At 45.4% G+C, this 24,231-nt stretch overlaps 1 protein-coding gene across 1 annotated transcript; it reads left to right on the plus strand.

Annotated features, from left to right (window-relative positions):
* Window positions 1–451: 451 nt before the first annotated feature.
* camk2n1b (calcium/calmodulin-dependent protein kinase II inhibitor 1b) lies at window positions 452–2,779 on the plus strand. Its single transcript, XM_055659577.1, has 2 exons — window positions 452–918; window positions 1,650–2,779. Exons 1-2 carry the CDS (start codon window positions 750–752, stop codon window positions 1,718–1,720), a joined length of 240 nt encoding a protein of 79 aa, XP_055515552.1. The 5' UTR covers window positions 452–749; the 3' UTR covers window positions 1,721–2,779.
* Window positions 2,780–24,231: the final 21,452 nt, after the last annotated feature.

Here is a 24,231-nt window from a genome sequence, read left to right on the forward strand (position 1 = left end):
TCTCTCTCACACACACACATTCTCACACACACACATCCACACATTTACTGACTGAGTCACACACACTCTCTCTCACACACTTATATTGACTCTCTCTCTCTCTCACACACACACACACTCACACTCTCTCTCACAGACACTCTCGCATACACACACACACACACCCATTCACTCTCACACACACACACGCTCTCTCACTCTCTCTCTGTCTCGACAACCTCCCCTGTTGAAAGCCCTATTCGATCTGTGCACCTGGTGGATCCACAAACTGCTAAACCTTCCCCTCTTCCCCCCCTCGCAACCAGCACCACCCACCCCCAGCCGAACTCCCCCGCTCTGTGGTGCTGGAGTTGTCAGCATGCCAACCCCTGTGTGTGTGAGCAAGCCGATGCCGAGCACTGAGCATGTGCGAGCAAGGCAACTCCATCCCGGGGGGGGGGGGGGGGGGGGGGGGGGAGAGAGAGGCTGGGAGATGTAGAGAGGAGAGAGGCAGACCGAGGGAGGATGGACACAGCCCTCCTGCTCCCCTCTCTGCCACCATTCAATCGGCATCAGCTCAGGAGCAGCGCCGGCCACAGCTAGACAGTAAACAACCAGCAAAACGTCAACAACAGCACAAACAAACAAACAAAAAAGCCGCCAGCGCAGCTCCGGAGGATGTGAAGCGGCAGAGACAGCGCGCTGAATGACAAGACGGCGAGTCTGCATTGCTGCTCTCCGCACTCGCCACCACTGCTGCAGCCAGCGCCATGTCCCAAGTTATGCCTTACAGCGAGGAGAAGATTGCGCACTATGAGGAGGCGGAGGAGGTGGGACGGCCGCCCTTCACCTGCCGTCTGCAGGACACCAGCAATTTCTTCGGCTCGGGGCAGAACAAGAGGGCGCCCAAGCTGGGGCAGATCGGCCGGAGCAAGCGGGGTAGGTAGCGGGGAGGGATTGCAACCTTCCGGCGTGTCACGGCCAGCGCTCCTGGCAACACCACTCCGTGTGTAGATGCCTTGGACAAACATACCCCTCTCCCCCTCCCGGCGGGACTTAATTTTAAAATAGGGCTGATTGTGAAAGGGCAGCTTCGGGAAGGGGTGGGGGAAATGAGAATTACGAATATTGCGCCGCTGTTCTGGCGGGGAACAGGTTTAATATTGCAACATGCACCATTGCCCCCGCAGCTCCAGCGTCCCGGGTTCGATCATGATCTCGGCTGCTGCCTGCGTGGAGTTTGTACGTTCTTCCCTGTGACCGTGTGGGTTTCCACCGGGTGCTCTGGTTTCCTCCCACATCCCGAAAGACGTGCGGGTTTGTCGGTTAATTGGTCCTCTGGAAATTGTCCCTCGTGTGGATGAGAAAGTGGGATAGCATAGATTTCATGTCAACGTTTGATCGATGGCCGGCGTGTACTCGGCGGGCCGAAGGTCGGCTGTTTCCACGTTGTACCTTTCAATCTGTTCAATCAATTATGTTTACCAAATGTCTCCGCTCCCGACCCTTTGCGAATCGCACGGAGTGTGAATGTTTTGTGTGTGTTCTCGCCGCATCCAACATCCTGGTCAAGCGATCTTGCCACCCTACCTGGCCACCTTCACTCGCTCGCTGTGCAGTGGTCGTTAGCACAAAGATGTGTTTAATTAATCGATTTTTATGCGTTGCAGTTGTCATTGAAGATGACAGGATTGACTCGGTGTTGAAAAATATGGGCGAGAAGTCTTCACCTGGCGTCTAAACACACAGAGACTCCACGATGCGCTCGACGACAAACCTTTTAAGCAAGTCCCTTGTTTATAAATGCAAGCAGTCCGAGACACTTTAAAAAAAAAGTCGTGACCCGTGTTACCAAAACAACAAACTATTGTATTTCACGCTTCGGCACAAGGGTGGGCAGCAGGGGGGGGAAGTCAGGCAGGTGTGAGACGAGGCTTCCTTCCATTGACAGGGATTGTTGCTGGGAAACTCACACGTTTACGCGGACGATGGTTTAAACACAAATTCTCCGCGGACTGGCAAAGGTCACCGTGCAGCTATTGGGACCGGGAGAATGTAGCAAGCACATCACTGTATTGTACATCAATCAAACCTTTGTATTGTGTTGCTACTGGCTGTGTTATGAATGGAGCACTGTGTTTACATTCTGTTACTCGCGAATACTGTAATGCCATGCACCTTGAATGTTAAAATCTTATTTTTATTCCCCTTTACTGCAGTCTTGAGGAATGTCGAAACATATTTTATAGGAATGAACTCTTTCTCTTTAATTTAAAACTCCAGTGAAGCTTGACCCCCCCCCCCCCCCCCCCCCTTTGTTGCGACATAATGCAGCCTGCTCAATTCCATGTGGAAAGGCATATTTATATAATAGGATTTATAAACGATATCCTACCGTGCGAACATAAGCGTACCTTCGTTATCGTGCACACGTCTACTTTCTATAATGTATGAAACGCCGTCACAACAGTGCCAAATATCTCGAGAATGCCAAAACCTGGCGACCAGTTTCTCTGTGCTCTCGGTGAATGTATGTATAAAGCGACGCTAGTTGGCTGCCAATTTTTATGTTGAAAGACCAATTTCTTTTTCTTACTGGTGAAAAGATTTCGCTGCATGAACTCGTATACAACGCCTCGTGTGAGGAGTCACTGTCAATCTTGTTTGTGAAATGATTGACCTCAATATTATTATTATTATTATTATTATTATTAATATTTTTCTTAATTGAATATATGGAATGTATGTAGCATCTCTCTCTCTACAGGGCTATAGTGCAAACTAATAAAATGTAAACAAAGTGTGCGCGTCTATGTGTGTGTGTATCTCAATAGGATTAAGCATTTTTAACTCTCATTTGGGGTGTTTCTTCCAATTAATTTATTTTCAGTAATGAATTTATACAATTCCTTGATTTTAGACAAAGTGTAAGGGGGGCAGATTTTGCTACAATGGTCCGAGACCCATAACTCGACACTTTAGGAAAAAACTAATTTAGCTGCACAAATATGACACATTTGTACACTTCATTCTGATCGTAGTGACAATTGACCGCAGCGTCAACCATTATTAAATGCTGACATCGGATTTGTTAAACCGTGAACATAATAAACTATTTACGAACCAAGTGCGCAGCTTTCCAGTGCAGTTACACGATGCACCACGTACGAGAAATACCCCCCTTGCCATTCGACCCAACAGTGAATGGAATCATAATGCATTTCCCCCTGCCCTCTTCAATAAATTCCGTGGCGTGATTTTCATGTAATCACAGCGAGCACGTATTGTGAATTTGAGGGATGGTGTCATTCCTTATGGTGCCCCGCGGTCTGAGACTGGAGGTCGATGCACCCAGCCTCGTCGTCCCATGAACTGCGCTCACACAGTGCGTGAAGTGCGAATCGAAGAGAAATTTGCGGAGAAACTGTGCGGTTAATTGTCAGATTTAGCAGTGGGCGTGTGTCTGAGTTAGAGAGCGAGTGTATGTTGTGTGTTTGTGCCAATGTCTCTGGGAGTAAGTGCATTTGTAGACGCATGTTTGTATCGGAGTGTTGTATTTCGACGTGTGTGCGCTGTGTGTCTATGTGTGCTGTTTTGTTTTGTATATCTGTATGTGTTTTGTGTGCGTATGCGTGTGTTTTTGTGCATGTGTTTATGTATGTGTTTATATGTGTGTGTGTGTGTGTGTGTGTGTGTGTGTGTGTGTGTGTTTTGGAGTGTATGTGCCTATATGTGTGTGTATATCTGTGTACGTATGTGTATGTTTCTGTGCGTGTGTGTAGTCTGTGTGTTTGTGTCTATGTCTGTGTGTGTTTTGGTATATGTATGTATCTCTGTTTGTATGTGTGTGTGTGTACTTGTGTATGTATACCCGTGTGTGTTTGTTTGTGTTCGTGTGTATAGTTGTGTGTGTGTGCATGTGTATGCGTGTGTGTAGGTGTGTGTGTGCATGCGTGTGTGTGTTTATGCGTGTGTGATAATGCGTATGTGTATGCGTGTGTGTGGCTGTGTATGCGTGTATGTGTATGTGTGTGTATGCGTGTGTGTGCGTGTATGCGTGTGTGTATGCGTGCGTCTGTATGCGCGTGTGTGTCCGTGTGTGTGTATGCGTGTGTGTATGTGTGTGTGTGTGTGTGTGTGTGTGCTGGCGTGTGTATGCGTGTGTGCTTACGTGTCTGTGTGCTTGCGTGTGTATTCGTGTGTGTGTGCTTGCGTGTGTGTGTGTGTGCGTGTGTGTGTATGCGTGTGTGTGTATGCGTGTGTGTGTGCTTGCGTGTGTGCGTGTGTGTGCTTGCGTGTGTGTGCTTGCGTGTGTATGCGTGTGTGTGTATGTGCGTGCGTGTACTTCTCGATCCACATGCCTCAAGTGTGAGAGAGGGAGGGGAATACGAACAGAGCATCTTTCTCACAATAGATTTCCTCCAGAACCACTTACCGAGGACAGTTAACGCCGAAATTCCCATCTGCAGCCTGAAGGAAAAGTACACCATTAAAACCCGCGCTCTTTCAAGATTGGATGGAGAATGCTGTAAATTAGAACGTGATTAATGCCCAGCAACAAGGAGCCTCAGATGCCAGTTTATTAAAAAAAAAACAAAGTGCTGGAGTAACTCAGCGGGTCAGGCAGCATCTGTGGTGAACATGAATGGGTGACATTTCGGGCCGGGACCATTCTTCAGACTGAATGTGGACTAATTGTCACCTGGAGTTAAACGTTGGATATTAACGCGTTAAATAACCTCCTTTCAGTGCAATCAATTTTGTCAATTCCAGACCGCGTGCAAGGTCGGGAAAAGCTAAATGCATAGTAACTGGGAGATGGTGCATTCTCAGAGGACGCAAACATCAACGTTGCTGCTTTCTGCTTAGAGAAAGAGAGCTTTGGAAGTGAAATCCTGCATTAGACCCCCTATGGGTATGGAGGGGAAGGAGATGCGGTATTAAATTCACCAGCGTCCCTTCTCAAACTCTCCAAGTCGCAGGAGTGTAACACAGGAGAATCTGAAGAAGGGTCTTCAGATCCGGAACGCCGCCCATTCCTTCTCTCCAGAGATGCTGCCTGTCCCGCGGAGTGACTCCAGTATTTTGTGTCTATCTTCGGTTTAAACCAGCATCTGCAGTTCCTTCCTACACAGAATATTTCCAAGGTTTGTAACACAACAGCATCACACCCTCGCAGTGAATTCTGACCCTCCAGCACTTCACAGGTCCTACCGCACTTTGTGTTTTGCTTTGGATCTCTTTCAGGAGATACAGAGTCAGGGTATCCCCCTCGGACTGAGAGATGTCGGTGCCAAACCTTTGGAACTTAATTTAATGTTTTCTATAGAGATTCTTCGGGAGGGGGCGGGTTGTATTAGTTGCGATATTCCGATATACTAAGAATGCAAACTAACCTCATTCTGAGCCTCCTGGAGTTATCAGTAAGGTCAGACTTGAGGTTGAAGTGGAGATGACAGGTATCCGCGGTGATGTCATTGGCACAGTTGCGTCATGTTGGGACTCCCATCGCGTCACGTGAGCGCACTTTACAGAAGGGATTCCGAGCATACACTTTGCCAAATGCAATCTATACACTGCAGAGTGGCTAACATTGGGCGTTAATGGCATTTCCAAACCGTGACCCATCTTGAATGGAAACGTAAGATAACACAAAAAAGCTGGAGTAACTTAGCGGGACAGGCAGCATCTCTGGAGAGAAGGAATAGGCGACGTTTCGGGTCGAGACCCTTCTTCAGACTTCAAAGATGCTGCCTGTCCCGCTGAATTACTCCAGCTTTTTGTGTCTATCTTCGATCCAAACCAGCATCTGAAGTTCCTTCCCACACGTTGAAAGGGCACATGTTTATTCGACAAAACCGCACTTGAGAAGGGGCATTGGATATAAGAATCAGGAACTCTTGTCTCGCCTTTATTGGATATTGTTCAGGTGGCATTTGGAGTATGGTGTGCAGCCCCCATTACAGGAAGGATGTGGAGGCTTTGGAGAGGGTGCAGAATAAATTAATCAAAATTACTGCCTGGATTAAAGGGCATTAGCTAGAAGAAGAGGCTGGACAAACTTGGATTGTTTTCTCTGGAGCTTCGGAGGCCGAGAGGAGACCTGATAGATGTATATAAAATTATGAGAGGGTAGAAATCAGAACCTTTTTCCAAGTGTGGAAATGTCAAACACATTTGTTTAATTGCAACTTGCAATGAAAAGAGGGCATTGGTATATAATCAAGAGGGGTAAGTTTAAAGGGGATGTGTGGGGCATGTTTTGTACATAGTGTGCTGGGTGGCTGGAATGTGCTGCCAGGGATGGTGGTGACGCAGATATGATTGTGGGTGTTTAAGAGTCTTTTAGATAGGCAGATTGATATGCGGGGAATGGATGGGGCATGGATCATGGGGAAGGAGATGAGATTAATTTATGTTTAAGAAGGAACTGCAGATGCTGGGAAATCGAAGGTGGGCAAAAATGCTGGAGAAACTCAGTGGGTAAGGCAGCATCTATGGAGTGAAGGAAATCGGCAACCCTTTGGGTTTCAGCCTGAAACGTTGCCTATTTCCTTCGCTCCATAGATGCTGCCTCACCCACTGAGTTTCTCCAGCATTTTTATCTACCTGAGATTAATTTCTCTTTGCATTATAGTTGGACTGTTCCTGTGCTGTATCTTTCTATGTTCTACTGACAGGAAGGACCATTCCTTTAGCCAGAGGGTTTTTTTTTTAAACTGTCGAGTTGTATTTGAAGTAGATAGACGTGCAAATATAGTCCAGCATAAGATCAATCGATGCCGATAAACATGTGTAAATAATGTTGGGAAACGCCAGTTCTAATGGGATACAGAGGAGTGCGGAAAATCTCAAATTATTAATGTAAAGTATTTGAATTTCAATTGTACGATACGATATTACTTTATTGTCGGGACAAAGTCTGAAATTGGTTTTGCATCGCAGCAGCTCCATTTACAACATCACAGAAAAGATAAAAGAGATTTGTTAAGTCATGGATTAAGACATCATGACAGGACCCAAAAATACATGCTGGATGAAACTCAGCGGGTGCAGCAGCATCTATGGAGCGAAGGAAATAGGCAACGTTTCGGGCCGAAACCCTTCCTCAGACTGCAAATACATACATTGAATTGAATTGAATTGAATTGAACACCTTTATTGTCATTCAACACAACATTACAAAAACAGAAGACAACATGTGAGGCCCATCAGCGTGCATTTGATCTGGGATTAAACGCCGTATTTAGTTCGAAGATTGACTGGTGCACAAAAGAGTGCTTCAGTCTAACCTTATTAAAATTTGGAACCCTATATCTCCGGTTTGATGGTAACAAATTGTACTCACTGTTCAGAACACGGTTGGGGTCAGAAGAAATATTGTTGGCCATCCTCAGTATGTTTTTATGGTAGGATGTCTCATACAATTTCTGACGTGGTTGACCTACAATCTTTGAGCAGATTTGTAATTGTTGGAGCAGTTTTGATTTTGTAGTAGCAGACAAACTCTTGTACCATGTAGTGTTACAGTATTGCAAAACACTCATTATCACAGCGGTAAAAAATAACAAAAGGATTTGTCTACTTGCTACGAAAGATCTAAGTCGGCGGAGAAACCAGATTCTTTGTTTTGCCTTATTGCGAATCTTATCAATGTGGTCATTCCATGATAACTGATGGTCTATCGTTACCCCCAAGTATTTAAATGAAAATACCTGCTTGATATTTTTCATAATGGATTACAAGAGAAACTTTATAAGAGTCAGATGGTGAACCAAATACAATCTCTTCTGTTTTCTTTGTGTGAAGATAACTTTAAAACATTAGGCAAAATTAGATCTATGCATAAACATGTTCAATAGAATATTAATTTACAAGGATAGCTTTTTTCAAGGTGTTCTTGCTCACTGCAAACAGTACTATCAATATTGGACCTTTGCAGCCAGTCACGTTACAATTTTGTTGTACAAAATTTTAATTATTTTATTAAGATGTTGAAACATTACAATACATGAAAATTACAGCCCAACAAGTTAAAGATAAATAAATCAGTGTTTATTAAGGGTGGCATAGTGTCGCAGCTGGTAGACCCATTGCCTCACAGCTCCAGACGCTCAAGTTTGATCCTAACCACGGGTGTTATCTGTGTGGAGTTTGCACGTTTCCTCTGGTTCCCTGGTTCCCTCCCTCATCCCATAGATGTGTGGGTTTGTAGGTGACTTGGCCTCGATCAATTGCCCCTCGTGGGAAGGGAGTGGTTGCGAAAGTGGGATATCATAGAGCTGGATACGAACAGGTGTTCATTGGTTGGCATGGACTCGATGGGCCAAAGGGCCTGTTTCCACGCTGCATCTCTCAACCAAACTAAATCTGTAGAGTGGAGGAATTATTTCTTGAAGATAATTAGGATCTGGTGCACACAATTGTCATGTAGTTACAATTTGTTATGTAGTTACCTGTTAAAACATTTACGTGTAGAATTAGGAATAACTATTACATTAACAACTAAATTGAGCAAAATTACGAAAGAGTTGCAATTAACCTGTATTGGGCAAAATAAAGACTTTTAAATGATTGTCTGATGAATTATGTAGGAGTCAGTAAATTGTGAATGTCTCGTGTAATCAAACATCCGTGGACTTGACTGTTGCCATAGTAATAAGAGTTGTTTGCTATTAGCACAAAACCGAGACCAGAGGGACCTCCATCACTTGGAGCTCATTTCAATCACACTTCTTTCACTCGGAAAGAGCCCATCCCAAGGGAGAACAATTCTCCACGTTAGGATGTCCCCCAAATGCTTTGTATATGAAGAAGTACTTTTGATGAGCAGTCACCAATGGCCACCTGGTAACCTGGTTGCTACATTAAGACAGCAATGAAAGGAAACACCATATCACCCATCACAGGTGTTGTCTGAAGAGTACAGGTTTTACAGAAGGCTGGCCAAGCTTCCCGCCAGCCTCTGTCTGGTGCTATCCGACCTCTTAAGGCAGAGGCTGATAATGGCTGGCCGATCCAGGGTGGTAGTGGTGGCTGTCATCATTATCATCGGTGGTCACTCGAAACGAGAATGACTGTCCTCTTTTGGGAGGCTGCTAGTGCGTGACTTTGTTTAACGTGGGGAGACTGGTACACAGACCGCCACCATATGGTTCTTGACAGATCTGGGTCAGGATCCATTTGCATGGAGTCCAAGAGAACTGGGGACCCTTTTCTGCTGCAGCCTTCATCCGCCTTCCCAGCCATTGTGACGCTCCACTAAAGGCAGCCATCGTCCTCCGCCTGTTCTACCGTTGAGGTCTGGGTTGGATTGCTCTTTGTCAGCGATCTCCCCCTCAACCTTACCGCCATGGGTGGTGGCCCTACCAGGAGCATAGCTCCAGGCGGCATAGCTCTCAGGATCTCAGGACCACGCAAGCTTCTCCACCACGACAAGGTGACAATCCACGGAGAAGTAAACTCCCACGCTCTAAACCTCCGTGGTTGGCTCAGGGAGTGCGATACGGAGCCTCGGTGCATGTAAATGGAGAGGTGGCTGCAGGAAGCAATAGACGGCACATTTGTGGTGGTCGTGGGTCATGTTGTTGGTGGAGGTGTCCGCGGGAGGCCCTACACCAGCCAGGTGAATGAGCGGATCAGGTGCAGCCTACGGCAGCTGCACGGAACGGCAGTGGGAGGAGATGACTGTTTTGCGCTAGGCCAGGCCAAAGCAAGTTACCCCACAGACATGTAAACCAGCATCTGCAGTTCCTTGTGTTTTCCCATACATGCTAGCCGTTACCTATTTTTCCCCATGATCAAACGTTTAATCTCTTTTGCTGTCCAAAGTTCTCTAATGATGTATTATTTGCTTTTCATCTTTAACAGAACATGTTGGTCCTGAACTCTTACGGATGCTCATTAAAAATCTGCCATTTGTCAGCTGTTGATTTACCTCCTAGCATCTGCTCCCAGTTTATCTCTGCCTTCAAATGTGTCTCTCTCTGCCTTAAAAAATCCACTGCCTCGGCCTCCACAGCCCTCTGTGGCAATGAGTTCCACAGATTAACTACCCTCTGACCGAACAAGTTCATCCTCACCTCCTTTCTAAAAGAACACCCTGTGAATTGTGAAAGGTTCTGAAGGGGTTTAGCAGAACTTTGGGAGGGGATTTAGATCCAGGGACCAGAGTTTTACAGTGAAGAGATTCCCGTTTAAGATTGAGGTGAAGAGGAATTTATTTTCTTCGAGGGTTGTGCACCTGTACAGATCAAGTCATACTCAAGTACAATAGATAGAGCAAAGGGGAAGACACAGAGAGCAGAATATAGTTCTCAGCATTGCATCACATCTGACAAAATCCAATGCCCGCAATGGGATAGAGGTGAATTGGACAGTACCCTAGCTTATGGAAGGAACATACCATTTTGTTTCCATTTCTGGGGAGTTCAGTGTTAAAAGTCCATCACTCTCATCTGAATTCTCTGCTTTATTTACCACTGGCTACCTTAGAATTATAGGGCCATACAGCACGGAAATAGGCCCTCTGGCCCACATGCCATGCCAACCAGCAAGTAAATCCCATTAACCAGCACTTGGCCATTTGCGGTGCCTAGTTTTAGATTTCACATGGAACGGTAAAGTTGGACTGCATGAAGGGCAGGACGGAGAAACGGTGATGGGAATTGGGAAGGGATACTCATCCGGAACCCAAACTCCGGCATGGACTGAACCGCCAATTTTATTTCTCCTGCAATGATTTGTATAATATACTAAAGACTTTTATCAGGTCATGCTGAAAAATTTTTACACTGCAGTGAAAATGACATTAACTCTCTCAAACGTCTCTGCGTAAATGCCAGCTCTTCATCCCTGTGAAATGTCGGGCGAATCTTCACTGCATCTTTGACATTGCTTTGTGTGTAATGGACTGTTGCAACCTGCACATGGTGCCATATTTTAATGATTCCAAAATCAAAGTCAGTAAAGGCAAATAAATTGAATGGCTTTCTAGAGAATTACAGGCTGATGCAGTCTGCGCTGCGCACCAGATATTAGTATTCGGATAGTAATGGCCTAGGAACGACACAGGAATCACTTACCGTTAAAGTCTCTTTGGGATAGCGTTTTCAATCAGAAATGCAAGCAACACTAGATTCCCTAAGCTGCCTGATGGTCTGTAGCAACAAGGCAGGCACATGGCTGGGAGGTGGGGGAGATTTCCACAACATTATAATCTCAGCACGTCTGACTCCAGCAAATGGACTCATTTGCTTTCTGCTTAAAGCGCAGTGTTAGACTTCGAGAATGAGCTACTGTTGAATAGATTCTTGTGAGGAGGCTCCCTGGAGACAGCCAAGGGACTTTCTGCAGTAGTAAAGCAGGGAGATTGATGCAAAGCAGAACGTAAACGGATCCTGTACGCATTCATCTTGTTTTTCTGCTGGCTTGGCCACTCAGTGCTTTTTAAGTTGAAATCACCGTTCGCTTTTACATTGAAAAATCCAAAACAAATCATACGTGGCTTCATTGATCACTCGTGCATTCGGCACCGTGTTCAAGCTGCAGTTTGACAATGAGGGATCCTAACAAATGTGTGCACACAACACAAACAACAGCAAATGCACATACGTATAAAAACACACACACACGATTCACCCATGCACACACAGCATTCAACAATAAATGCACACACACAAACATACACATAAAATGCATATTCACACAACATCCAGAAACATAAACACACACGTAAACACACACTCACATACATAACATATAAAACACATTATAAATACACAAAGGAGAACTGATGCATCAAGAAAGGAGAGGGAGGTGTCGGAGATGGTCCAAGAGAATTTGAGTGCTGGGTGGACACACACACAAACACACAAAACAGTCACACAGATATACAAAACAGTGTGTGTGCATGCGTGCGTACACACGCATACCCTGACATACACACTGATACACAGATGTACACAACCAAAGACAGACAAACATACACAACAACACAGGCATACAAAAAGAAGCACACACACACACACACACGCACACACACACACACATGCGCGCACACACACGCGCACACACATACACATATACAGATACACACCCACATGCACACACACATATACAGACACATGTACACACATGCACACACACACACACAAAAACATAGACACACACACACACACACACACACGCACGCACACCCACATACACACACACACCTGTCAATATAGACAAGAATCACAGAAGATTTATTACACAGAAGGTTGTGATTCTGGTTGCTGCACCTGGTCCCTTTAGGAAAATGTCAGCTACCATAAAACCCATACTTCTAGTTTGCTGTGGAATAGATCCTTCATGTGCACTTTCAGATCCTCATAATTTTACGGTTAAGCATTGGTGTTGATTTATTTTTAGTCACCTGTACCAAGATGCAGTGAAAAATGTTGTTTTGTGTGCTCTGCAGGTACAACCATCCATATACAACTACAATGAAAACCATACATGGTAGTTCAGGTAACGCAAAGAGAAAGGCAACAGAGTGCAGAATATAATATTATAGTTGCAGGGAAAGTGCCCACTAAAAGAAAATGTACAAGGGTGGCAACAAGGTTGGTTGGTTCAGGAACACATCCTTAGATTATGAGAGGTCCGTTCAAAACTTGCCTTCAATCGGACATTGTGGCTACTTGAAAGGTCATGGCTTTTCTGTATGTGAGGTGAGTTTGTGGCTCCGGCAACCTTAAGGTAGTGAGGTCCAGACCCCCACCACTCTCTTTGGATGAAAAAATCATTCTCATCTCCCCAGTCATTCTATCAATTTCATAAAATCTGTCCCTTCGCTTTTGACCTCGGTCGTCATGGATGAGTTGGGCCGAAGGGCCTGTTTCCATGCTGTATGAGCCTATGATTAAATAAGTCCTTGCTATTTATCTATGCTCCTCAGACTTGTCTACATCTCTCCCTCAGCTTCCTCTGTATTAAGTAAAACAATCCCACCTTTCCTTGTAGGTAATATGTTTCAATCCTGGCATGGCAACATCCTTGCAAACCTCATTTGCTCTGTCTCCAGTATAATCACATCTTTTCTGTAAAGTGGTGATCAGAAATGTATGCAGTACTCCAACCATGGTGCAGCATTGTATTGCATTTGAGCATAACAATGCTCTCATAATAGATCAAAGCGTCATCTACTGTAGCTATGCAACAAGTCAAGTCAAGTCTGAGGTCCCTCTTAAATCTCCCCTCTCACCTTAAGCCTGCGCCCTCCATTTTTAGAATCCTCTACCCTGGGAAAAAACGGAGTGCTCCCTTTATCCATGCCCCTCATGACCTTGTACACCTCAATAAGGTCACCTCTTAGTCTCCTACATTCCAGAGCAAAATGGTAAAGATTATCCAATCTTTCAGTGGAACAGTTGACTTGTGGCGGCACGGTGCCGCAGTGGTGGCGTTGCTGCCTGACAGCGCCAGAGACCCGAGTTTGATTCTGACTGTGAGTGCTGTCTGTACAGAGTTTGTACATTCTCCTCGTGACCTGCGTGGGTTTTCTGCGTATGCTCCGGTTTCCTGCCACACTCCAAAGAAGTACAGGTTTGTAGGTTAATTGGCTTTGGTAAAATTGTAAAATTGTCCCTAGTGTGTGTAGGATAGTGTTAGTGTGCGGGGATCACTGGTCGATGTGAACTCGGTTGGCTGAAGGGCCTGTTTCATCGTTGTATGTCTAAACTAAACTAAACTAAACTCTCCCTATAGCTCAAGTCCACAAATCTATGCCCTCGGTAAACAGATGGCATGGACCCTTAATCTCTTCAATGGCCTTTCAGTATCTCGGGATATGCACTCCAAGTCTCTCTTCCTCTATATCATTCCACACCATTATGCTCCGCACTGCAGTAACTATTTATTAAGTGGCTGTTGGGCACTGCGATCCCTTCAGTACCAGTGTAGTTAATCTCATTATCGAAACCTACAAGTGTAATAGACCTTTAATCCTGATCTCCTCTTACAGCAGAGTTCAGGTGTCATTGAAGAGAACAATGATATCAACGCTTGTGGTAAACCAAATTAAACTAACAAATGCTTTGAAATTTTTGAAATATTCAGAACATGTTGATTAGCATGAAACCACTTGGCTGGAAATGACCATTGCAAACCTTAAACATCGGGTTGTGCAAATTACTTGAGTAAATAATGGCTTCCAGCCACTTCCTGGTGCTGAGGTCACATGGAATGTAAAATGATAGCAATAGAATATAGAACACAGGAACAGTACAGCACAAGAACAGGCCCTTCGGCCCACAATGTCTATGCCGAACAAGATGCCAAGACAATCACTTATCTACCTGCACAAAACCAATATCCCTCCATTCCCTGTGATGGAGTAAATGTCGGAACCAGAGAGGACGCTGGGATACTTGACTATGTGGACAGTGCAACATGCTTACTGAGCATGAACTTTGTTGGCTAAACGCCAAGTGGAGAATGGGGCACAGCTAAGTCACACATCCAGATGCTGAGCGCCTGCAATAGCCAAAATATAGATACGGTTGAGCTACAATTACTGAAAAACATGATTAAACTGTTAAGGGAGTTACTAAGGGGTTGACTGACCCCTCGCCCAGATAATGTAAACACCTGTCCTTATTTGGTAACAATATATAGATAAACCAGCTGTAAGGATCACTCGGGGAGAAGATTCTCACAGACCACGCGGTCTGGACTCTTCTCCCAGAGCTCAGTTAACAATAATGTTACTGCTTTTCTCTTACACAGGTCTCAGTAAACATTTTCACCAACACCCTGCATATCCACATGCCTATCCAAAAGCCTATTAAGAATACCACTAATGTACCTTCTTCAACCACCACCCCAGCAGCACGTTCCAGGCACTTACAACCTGGGATGGAAAAAAGATTCTGACTATCTAACCTATCTACGCCTCTCATAATTGTACATACTTCCACTAGGTCTCCCTGCATACTAAATCACTGAGGCCAAACTAGGTGAGACAGGGAAGTACTTGAAGCAATTCAGCTGAGATTAGCGTTGAAGTTGAACTGGACACAGGGTACCAAGAACCATTCATGGAAACCATTGGAGAAATTTCAACCAAAGTCAGTCAATGAGGCATCAACTCAAAACCCTCTCACCGAATATAGCATGCGCATGTTGGGGTTATTTCAAAGTTTCCGAAAGCAATGTCCCACTTGATGCTGGAAACCTGATATAACAACAGAAAATGCAGGAAAGGACTCGGTAGATCGGGCAGCCTCTGCGGGGACAAGTTAATAGAGCCACAAACTCACACAGCACTGAAACAGGTCCTTCAGCTCAAATTGTCCCTGCTGACCAAGATGTCCCACTACGCTAGTCAACATTTGGCCCATATCCTTCTAAACCTTTACTATCTATATCCCTGTCCAAAGGTCTTTTAAATATTGTTATAATACCTGCCTCAACTACCTCCTCTGGCAGCTCGTTCTGTATACTCCCCACCCTCTGTGTGAAAAAGTTCCCCCTCGGGTTCCTATTAAATCTTTCTCCTCTCACCCCATACCTATGTGCTCTGGTTCTTGAATCCCTTACACTGGGTAAAAGATTGTGCATTAATGTTTTAAACCCTTTCATAATTCTTTGTGCATCACTCCTTCAATGGCACAATAACTGTATTCCTGTCACGAGCATCCGTGAAGATAGCTGAGCATTCAAAGATCTGTATCTCTATATTATTTAATATGGGTCTCAGCACAACCCAAAGTCCCTTACAGATGGAGCGGTGTTTGGAATGTACTCTCTGTCAATGGGTAATTCAGGCTAACCTCTCCAAGGGGTAATCAGATTAACCTCTACGATCGGCAAAGAATCTGTAAAGAAAATCCAACTCTTTGGAATGAAATGTCCCACTCATTCACATTCCATAAAATATCAACACCCTACATAAAAATCCAATTACTTTAGTCTAATTTAGTTTAGTTTAGAGATACATTGTGGAAACAGGCCCTTCGGCCAACCGAGTCTGCACCACCCAGCGATCACCCATATACTAGTTCCATCCGATGCACAGGGATAATTTACAGAAGCCAATTAACCTACAAACCTGTACGTCTTTGGAATGTGGAAGGGAACTGGAGCATCCGGAGAAAACACACGCAGGTCACAGGAAGAATGTCCAAACTCCATACAGATAGCACCCATGGTCAGGATCGAAACCAGGTCTCTGTTGCTGTAGGCAATAACTCTGCCGTTGCGCCATCGTGGTGCCCAAATGATAATGATAAAAATGAGTGTAATGGAAGCATGCAGCACAGAAACAAGCCCTTCAGCCCAACTCATCCATGCCGAGTAAAATGCCCCATTTAAGCTAGTCCAATTTGCCCATGCCTGGCCTAACTCCCTCTAAACCTTTCCTGTCCAAATGTTGTTATTGGCCTCAGTTACATCCTCTGGCAGCTCGTTCCACATACCCACCCCACACGGTTTTTCGAAAAAGCTACCCTTCAGATTCATGATGCCCCATCTAAGATCTCAAGATTACTCATGTTTGGCCGATGTCCTTCTAAATCATTCCTATCCAGGGATCTGTCTGTCTTTTAAATTCTTCCAACATTTCTGCATTTGAATCAAATTCTGGCATCTGTAGTTTCATTTGTTTAATTTAGTTTAATTGTTGGCCTCTTTGCTTTTTGATATCCAAATTAACTTCCCAATTTAGCATATGGTCTCCTGGGGGTATTCCAAAGATCAAACGGCAACCGATGGCCTGTGCAACTGAATGAGAATATGTTTACTCCTTATTTCTGTTGACTTTCAATCTGCGGGAATACTATTAAGGTCTCAGGGACCTTTGATACTCTCCTCCTCTACACCTCTTCCCCTTGCCCGCAACCAAAGGGTTACAAAGGTGAGCTTAGGTGGTCTTTACCGAGCTCCCGGCATTGTCCCTGCAGAGATCAGCTGTCCTTAAGTTGGCAGTAATTGGTAGGAAAATTGTCTAGCTCACAGATAGAGGCTGCTGAGGGAAATGCCAATGCCACTCCAGTGCAGTGGGGAGTTTTTTTTATCAACCGTACACTTAACCCCTTAACCCCTTAACCTTTCACTTAAGCCTGAAAGTGTGACATCCAGGTTCAGAAACAGTTTCTTCCCTACAGTTTCTTCCCTATTAACCACAACAACAAATAAGCTCTGAGCTCCGAATTGTAAAAGACTATTATTATTGCACTATATTTGTTATTTATTGAACTTTTATCTTTTTTTTTCTCTTCCCCCGTTATGTACTATGTTTACATATTCACATACTCTGTTGTGCTGCAGCAAGTAAGAATTTCATTGTCCCATCCGTTGTCCCATTATATGACAATAAAACATTCTTGACTTGACTCTTATCTGTCTGACCCCCTGATCAATTAAATATCTACAGTCCCTTCCCTTTACAAAAGAACATGAACATCTAAGACGAAAAAGCATAAAATCTGGGAAATTATAAAAAATATTGGCAGTCATGAATTTTGCATATACAATTGTTATTGCAATCAGACCATAAGACCATAAGATACAGCAGTATTAGGCTATTCGGCCCATCGAGTCGATCATGGCTGATCTGTTTTTCCCATTCAACCCCATTCTCCTGCCTTCTCCATGTGACCTTTAACGCCCAGAGAAATGTAACTTTAAAAGTTAATACTACAACTTTAGGGTGGCGCAGCAGTAGAGCTGCTGGCTTATAGCACCAGAGACCCAGGCGCGATCCTGACCACCGGTGCTGTCTGTACAGAGTTTGCACAGTGGGTTTCCTTCGGGTGCTCCGGGTTCCTCCCAGATCCCAAAGACATACAGGTTTGCATGTTAATTGGCCTTTTCAAATTCTCCCTCGTGTGTAGGAAAGAACTAGTGTGCGTGGCGATTGCTGGCCACGCATGGCCGCGGTGGGGCCTGTTTGCACGCTTTTTCTCTAAAGTCCAAGGCAATTTGCTTTAAATACTTAATTATCTTCATCCTATTTTTTCTCCTTCCAAGTATGACTATGGAACTTGAGACGTTATGTTACAGTTATACAACCATGCTATAGGAAGGAGGTCATTAAGCTGGAAAGAGTGCAGAGAAGGTTTATGGGGATGATGCCAGGAATCAACGGCCAGAGCAATAGGGAGAGGCTGAGCAGTCTCGGATGGAACAGTCTGGTGGAGCAGGCTTGATGGGCCGAAGGCTCCTATATTGCTCCTGTATTGCTCCTGCTCCTACGTTGTTGTGTGTCTGCTGGATAGATGCCGGAATGTTTTGGGGGAATGGCTAAGGGCCTGTCCCACTTATGTGACTTTTTCGGCATCATAGGTCATTACCAGTCACCGAAGATTTTCAACATGTTGAAAATCCAGTAGCGACCAGAACAGGGTACAACTCTTTGGGCGGCTACTCATGACCATACAGGCTTCACCCAGCGACATGTTGCCAGGGTGTCGCCTGTATGGTTGTGAGTAGTCTCCTGGTCACCCAAAGAGTCGTAGCGTCTTTCTGGTCACCGCTGAATTTTCAACATGTTGAACATTTTCGGCCGCCTATGACGGGTGCCGGCAGTCGCCGAAAAAGTCGCGTTTGTGGGACAGGCCCTTCGGAGGAAATTTCATGATTGATTGTTTTTAAGGGTGGCACAGTTGCGCTGCTGATAGAGCTGCTGCCTCCCAGCGCCAGAGACCCAGGTTCGATCCTGACCTCGGGTGTGGGCTGTGCAAGAATTTGCAAGCTCTCTCCGTGACCACATGGGGTTCCTTCAGTTTCTGCCCACATCCCAAAGACATGCGAGTTTGTAGGTTAATTGGTCTCTGTATATTGCCCCAAGTGTGTAGTGTGTGAGGAAGTGGGATGACACAGATCTAGTGCGAAAGGGCGGCGTTCGATGGCCTGCGTGGACTTGGTGGGGCGAAGGACCTGTTTCCATGCTGTATCACTAAAACGAAATCAAACTAAACCTGTACAGCCTGTCTCTGTACAAAACGTGAAAGGTTAAAAATGTAACACTGACCAAGCCATTAGCATCTGACCCCAAAATTAGATGTTCCATACCAGAATATTGGAAATGTCCTCATTCTTTAGGGAACAGGGGTTTCCTTTTCCGTCATAGGTGAGGCACTCACTAGGGTGTCTACTAGAGCCTCTGCTCTTGCTACCAGTCCTCCCACTCACTTTCCACCCCATCTGCTGTCACATACGGCACATAATACTCCGATATTTTTGCCACCTCCAACTGGATCCCACCACTAGCCATATCTTCCCATCCATCCCGCCCATTACAGCTTTCCGCAGAGACCGCTCCCCCTGCAATTCCCTGTTCAACTCGTCTCTTTCCACCCAAACCACCCCCTCCCCAGGTACTTTCTCCTGCAACACCTGTCCCTATAACCCCACACCCCACCCCTCGACTGTCCAAGGACCATGACAATCTTTGCAGGTGAGGCAGAGGTTCACTTGCATTTCCTTCAACCTCATCTACTGTATCCGCTGTTCCAGGTGTTGGCTCCTACATTTCGGCGAGACCAAACGCAGACTGGGTGATTGTTTCGCTGAACACCTCTGCTCCGTCTGCCTAAACCTACCTGATCTCCCGGTTGTTAAACACGATAACTCCCCCTCCCATTCCCACACTGACCTTTCTGTCCTTGGCCTCCTCCATTGTCAGAGTGAGGAACAGCACCTCATATTTCGCTTGGGCAGCTTTCACCCCTGCGGTATGAACATTGACTTCAAGTAACCCTTGCTTTCCCTCTCTCTCCATCCCTCCCCCTTCCCAGTTCTCCGATCAGTCTGACCGTCTGCAACTAAATTTTATCTCTGTTTGCTCTCCTTCGCCCAGCCAATAATGATCTATTCTACGTGCTCCTTGATCTCCATCCCCTTTGTCCTGTTTTCACACCTTACATTTCCTTATCTATGTATCTCTCTCTCTCCCCTGACACTAGTCTGAAAAAGGGTTTCGACCCGTAACGTCACCCATTCCTTCCCTCCAGAGATGCTGCCTGTCCCGCTGAGTTACTCCAGCATTTTGTGTTTACCTTCTGTGAGCAAAGCAAACCTTCCTGAATCTCTCGGCAGCTCAGAGTGACGAGAGAACTGGCGGAGTGCAGCACCCAAGACCCGCATCTTTGCAGGAACTGCGCCGTGACCCAGTCAAATTGAATCCCCGGTCATGATTTCAGCTGGTTGTTTTGTTGACAGTTTCGTCAACAGATTTGACTTTGAGAACTGACATTCCCCATCCCAGGAGAGGAGCTTTATTGATTTTACATCACTGCCAGACTAAGTGTCATAAAACTGTCAGCAATTTTATGACACATGGCAAGCTGCCCATTGATGAGAATTGGATTGTTGTTGGGAGGGGCAGTGGGGTGTGGGAGTCATTCTTCACTACAGTCTATTGGTGTCATTTGTATTCTATCATTCTCTTTCTATTTATGATCAGTAATGCTTCCTGAGATTTGCAGAACAACTTCAAATGATGTATTAGAGGATGGTGTGTTATCAATTTATTTGCAAATATAACATAAAACAACATTGGATAGTAGTTTAACATAGAATAGGTCTCCAAGAAACATTTGGGCAGATACATGGATAGGACAGGTTTAGAGGGATATGGGCCAAACGCAGGCAGGTGGGACTAGTGTAGATGAGGGCAAGTTGGGCTCAAGAGCCCTTTTCCCCGCTGTCTCCCTCTATGACTCTATAATAAGTACAGCACAAAAACAGGCCCTTCATCCCACAATATCCGTGCCGAACATGATACCAAGTTAAACCAATATCCTCTGCCTGCATGTAATCCACATTCATTCATCTCCTGCATATCCTTGTGCCTATCTAAAAGCCTCTTAAATACCATCGCCGTATCTGCCTCCAAAACCTGCCCGAGCAGCGCTTTCCAGGCACCCACTGCACTCGGCATAAAAGAACTTGCTCCACACATCTCCTTTAAACTTTGCCCCACTCATCTTAAATCTATGCCCTCTAGTCTTTATACTTCGCCTCTGCCTCAATTCTTGCCATGCTACACTTCATAAAACCGATATCTTATTCATCACTGAATTCCAGAGCAAAGGATTTACTCCAAGGGATAATTTTAAGATCTCATGGGTTCCTGGATGTCAGACTCATTGCATGAAATAGATTAGGAAGTTCCACTGCATTGACCTGCGTGGGGTCACTGCATGTGAGGAAGGCGTCAACCGATCTCCTGTGACTCCTAGGCCATGTTTGGCCATGATGCTAAATAGTCGGCAGGTATTTTTAATCACTGAGGATAAATGAACACATTGAGTAGGTACAGGTGCAGGCTTACTCATCCATAGAGTCACATAGCATGGAGACAGGCCATTTGGCCCAACCTGTCCATGCTAGACCCATTTGCCTGCGTTTGGCCAAAATCCCTCTAATCCTTTCCTATCCATTCACCTGTCCAAGTGTCTTTTACATGCTGCTATTGTACCTGCCTCAGCTCCCTCCTCCGACAGCTCATTTCATACACCCTTTACCCTCTGAGCGACCAGCAATTACATCTCAGGTTCCTGTTAAATCTTTTCCCTCTCACCTTAAACCAAGATCCTCTGGCTCTTCATTACCCTACCCTGGGTAAAAGACTGCGCATTCACCCGATCTAATCCCCCTCATGATTTTATACCAACTCCCAGCCTCCTGTGCTCCAAGGAATAAAGTCCCAGCCTGCCAAACCTCGCGTTATAGCCTAGATCCTTGCAACATAATGGTCATTGTTTTTGCTGTCAGCCTTCCCAGCTTCTTGATATCCTTCCTATGTCAGGATATATGACCATGGATCTACGTTAAATGGATCGTGAGTGCATTCCTATGAGCCAGATGGTTTTCCCCTGACCTGTAATAAGCGATTTATACAGGTGAGTGCTGTGTAGTTAAAAAAGTAAGTACTTAGCTTAGAAGCCAAATAAACTCACCTTCATGCACGATAACCACACCCCCCCCCTCCACCTCTGTGTCCCAAAGGAGTTCATAATACATTTGATTTACCCCCTCGTCCTGTGCAGCAGAAATGACAGATAACGGAATAAAAGCCCTTGACTTTTCTGGGCACCAGTTTCAATGCAACAATGGCCTATTGTAAGAGAGGAGAGATAGTTGCATTAGGCAGCCATTCCCGCAGATAGTGCAGAATCAAATTCATAACACGCAAAGTGCCTGCCGGAAAATAAAAGGGTGATTGCTGCTTTTGGCATCTTGCAAAATCCCTGCAGTTAATTAGCACATAAACAGCCTTTGTTAACAGGACTGCACGCGGCAATTAGGCAAATGTGATACAGATGCATCAGATTACAGGAGTATAGACTGCACCTTGGAAATAATGACAGCATGCTGGAATGAAGGGTGCAGTGTTCCATCAATTCCACCATGTTACTCTTAGCACCAGCACCTTAGCGTAGCCATGGCAACATTCTGCTTCAACCAAGCTTCCTAGCTCTGAGGGAGCCGTAACTAATTAGCGCTTTGTGAGATGTCCAACATAGAGCATTCCTCTGGCTAAGAAGACCGCTTGTTATTTGAGTACAAAACGGGGAGACAGTGGTCGGGGAAAATCAAGTATAAAATGCCTCAGCCAAATGTTGGTCACTCGTTCAACGGTGGAAAATCTTAGAATCACATCACACTGACGTAAGGCCATTCAGTCCTTTATACTTGTGCCAGCAATTTGAGCTCGCCAAATGACCCGGCCCCGGCTGCCTGCTGTTCCCTCACATTCCTGCAACTCTTTTTAATCAAATTGATCAAAAGCTGTCTTCTCCATAAAGCTAATATTTTAAGCAGATTTAGTTTAGTTTAGTTTAGAGATACAGCATGGAAACAGGCCCTTCGTCCCATTGAGTCCATTCCAACCATCGATCATTAGTTCAATGTAATCCCATTTTTGCATCCACTCCACACACTCTAGGGGCAATTTGCAGAGGCCAATTAACCTGCAAACCTGCACGTCTTTGGGATGCGGGAGGAAACCCTTGCAGTCACAGGGAGAACGTGCAAACTCTACACAGACAGCACCCGAGGACAGGATCGAACCCGGATCTCTGGCGCTGTGAGGCAGCTGCTCTACTGTGCCATTTTAATTTACTTTCGAAATTAACATCTATGAATTTGCTCGAAATATTTATGTTCAAGCCCTGAATGTCACCTGATGACATTATAAATCCAGTCCACAACAGAGAAAAATTAATGAAGGCAAATACAATATTACTTTAGAAAAGAAAATGGGATTTGTTTACAACTCATGAGTAATTATGACATTTATAAGATTGAAGGGGAAGAATGAACCCCACTCCCCTTTATCCTCAAAGGCCCCCCCTCCCCACTCCCCTCCCCTGCAGGTACAGGATACTGAGTTGGATGATCAGCCATGATCATATTGAATGGTGGTGCAGGTTCGAAGGGCCCCCCCTCCCTATGTTTCTCCCTGAACCCTGGCTGATCTTGCACAGGTTTCTCCCCCCCCCCCCCCTCTCCCCCCCTCCCCCCTCCCATCCCCCCCTCCTGCCCCCTCCCCCCCCATCCTCTCCCCCCCCCTCCTCTCCCTCCCTCCACCCCTCCCTCCCCCTCCCCCCTCCCTCCCCCCCCCCCCTCTCCCTCTCCTCACCTGGTCAGCCCCTCCTCCCCCCCTCATCTCTGGCGAACATGGATAGTGATATTTCGGATTGAATCCCTTCTTCAGAGGGGTCCTAACGCAAAACGTCACCTATCCATGTTCTCATAGATGCTGCCTGACCCACAGAGTTCCTCCAGCACTTTTTAATTTACTGAATGGACTGACTTTCCTGCTGACTTTTCAGTCTGTCTGGTGCGAGACACATGCACTGGAGGCAAAAGCAAAATACGGCAGATTCTGGAAATATGAAATAAAACAGGAAAAGCTTTAAATATGCAGTAGATCAGGCAGAATCAGTGGAAGACAAAATATAATAAAAACGTAGCATTGATGAATTATTTTACGAATTGAGATGTAAACTGAGACTGAAGGACGATCTTATGGAGGTGTGTTAAATCATGAGGGGCATAGAGAGGACGAATGCGCACAGTACTATTCCCAGAGTAGGAGAATCAAGAACTAGAGGCCCTCGGTTTAAGGTGAGAGGGGAAAGATTTAATAGGAACCTGAAACGCAACCTTTTCACACAGAGGATGGTGGATAAACAGAAGATGCTGTCAGCAGAAGTAGTTGAGGCAGGTACTGTAACAACATTTAAAGACATGGATACA

Source organism: Leucoraja erinacea, chromosome 30, assembly GCF_028641065.1.
Source record: "Leucoraja erinacea ecotype New England chromosome 30, Leri_hhj_1, whole genome shotgun sequence".
Taxonomy (NCBI): domain Eukaryota; kingdom Metazoa; phylum Chordata; class Chondrichthyes; order Rajiformes; family Rajidae; genus Leucoraja; species Leucoraja erinaceus.

Bases quoted from the DNA above. Each gene is read 5' to 3' on its own strand.
- camk2n1b (XM_055659577.1), top strand. From the start codon at position 750: ATGTCCCAAGTTATGCCTTACAGCGAGGAGAAGATTGCGCACTATGAG. The intron at 919-1,649 runs GTAGGTAGCGGG...TATGCGTTGCAG, and splicing joins GATCGGCCGGAGCAAGCGGG to TTGTCATTGAAGATGACAGG.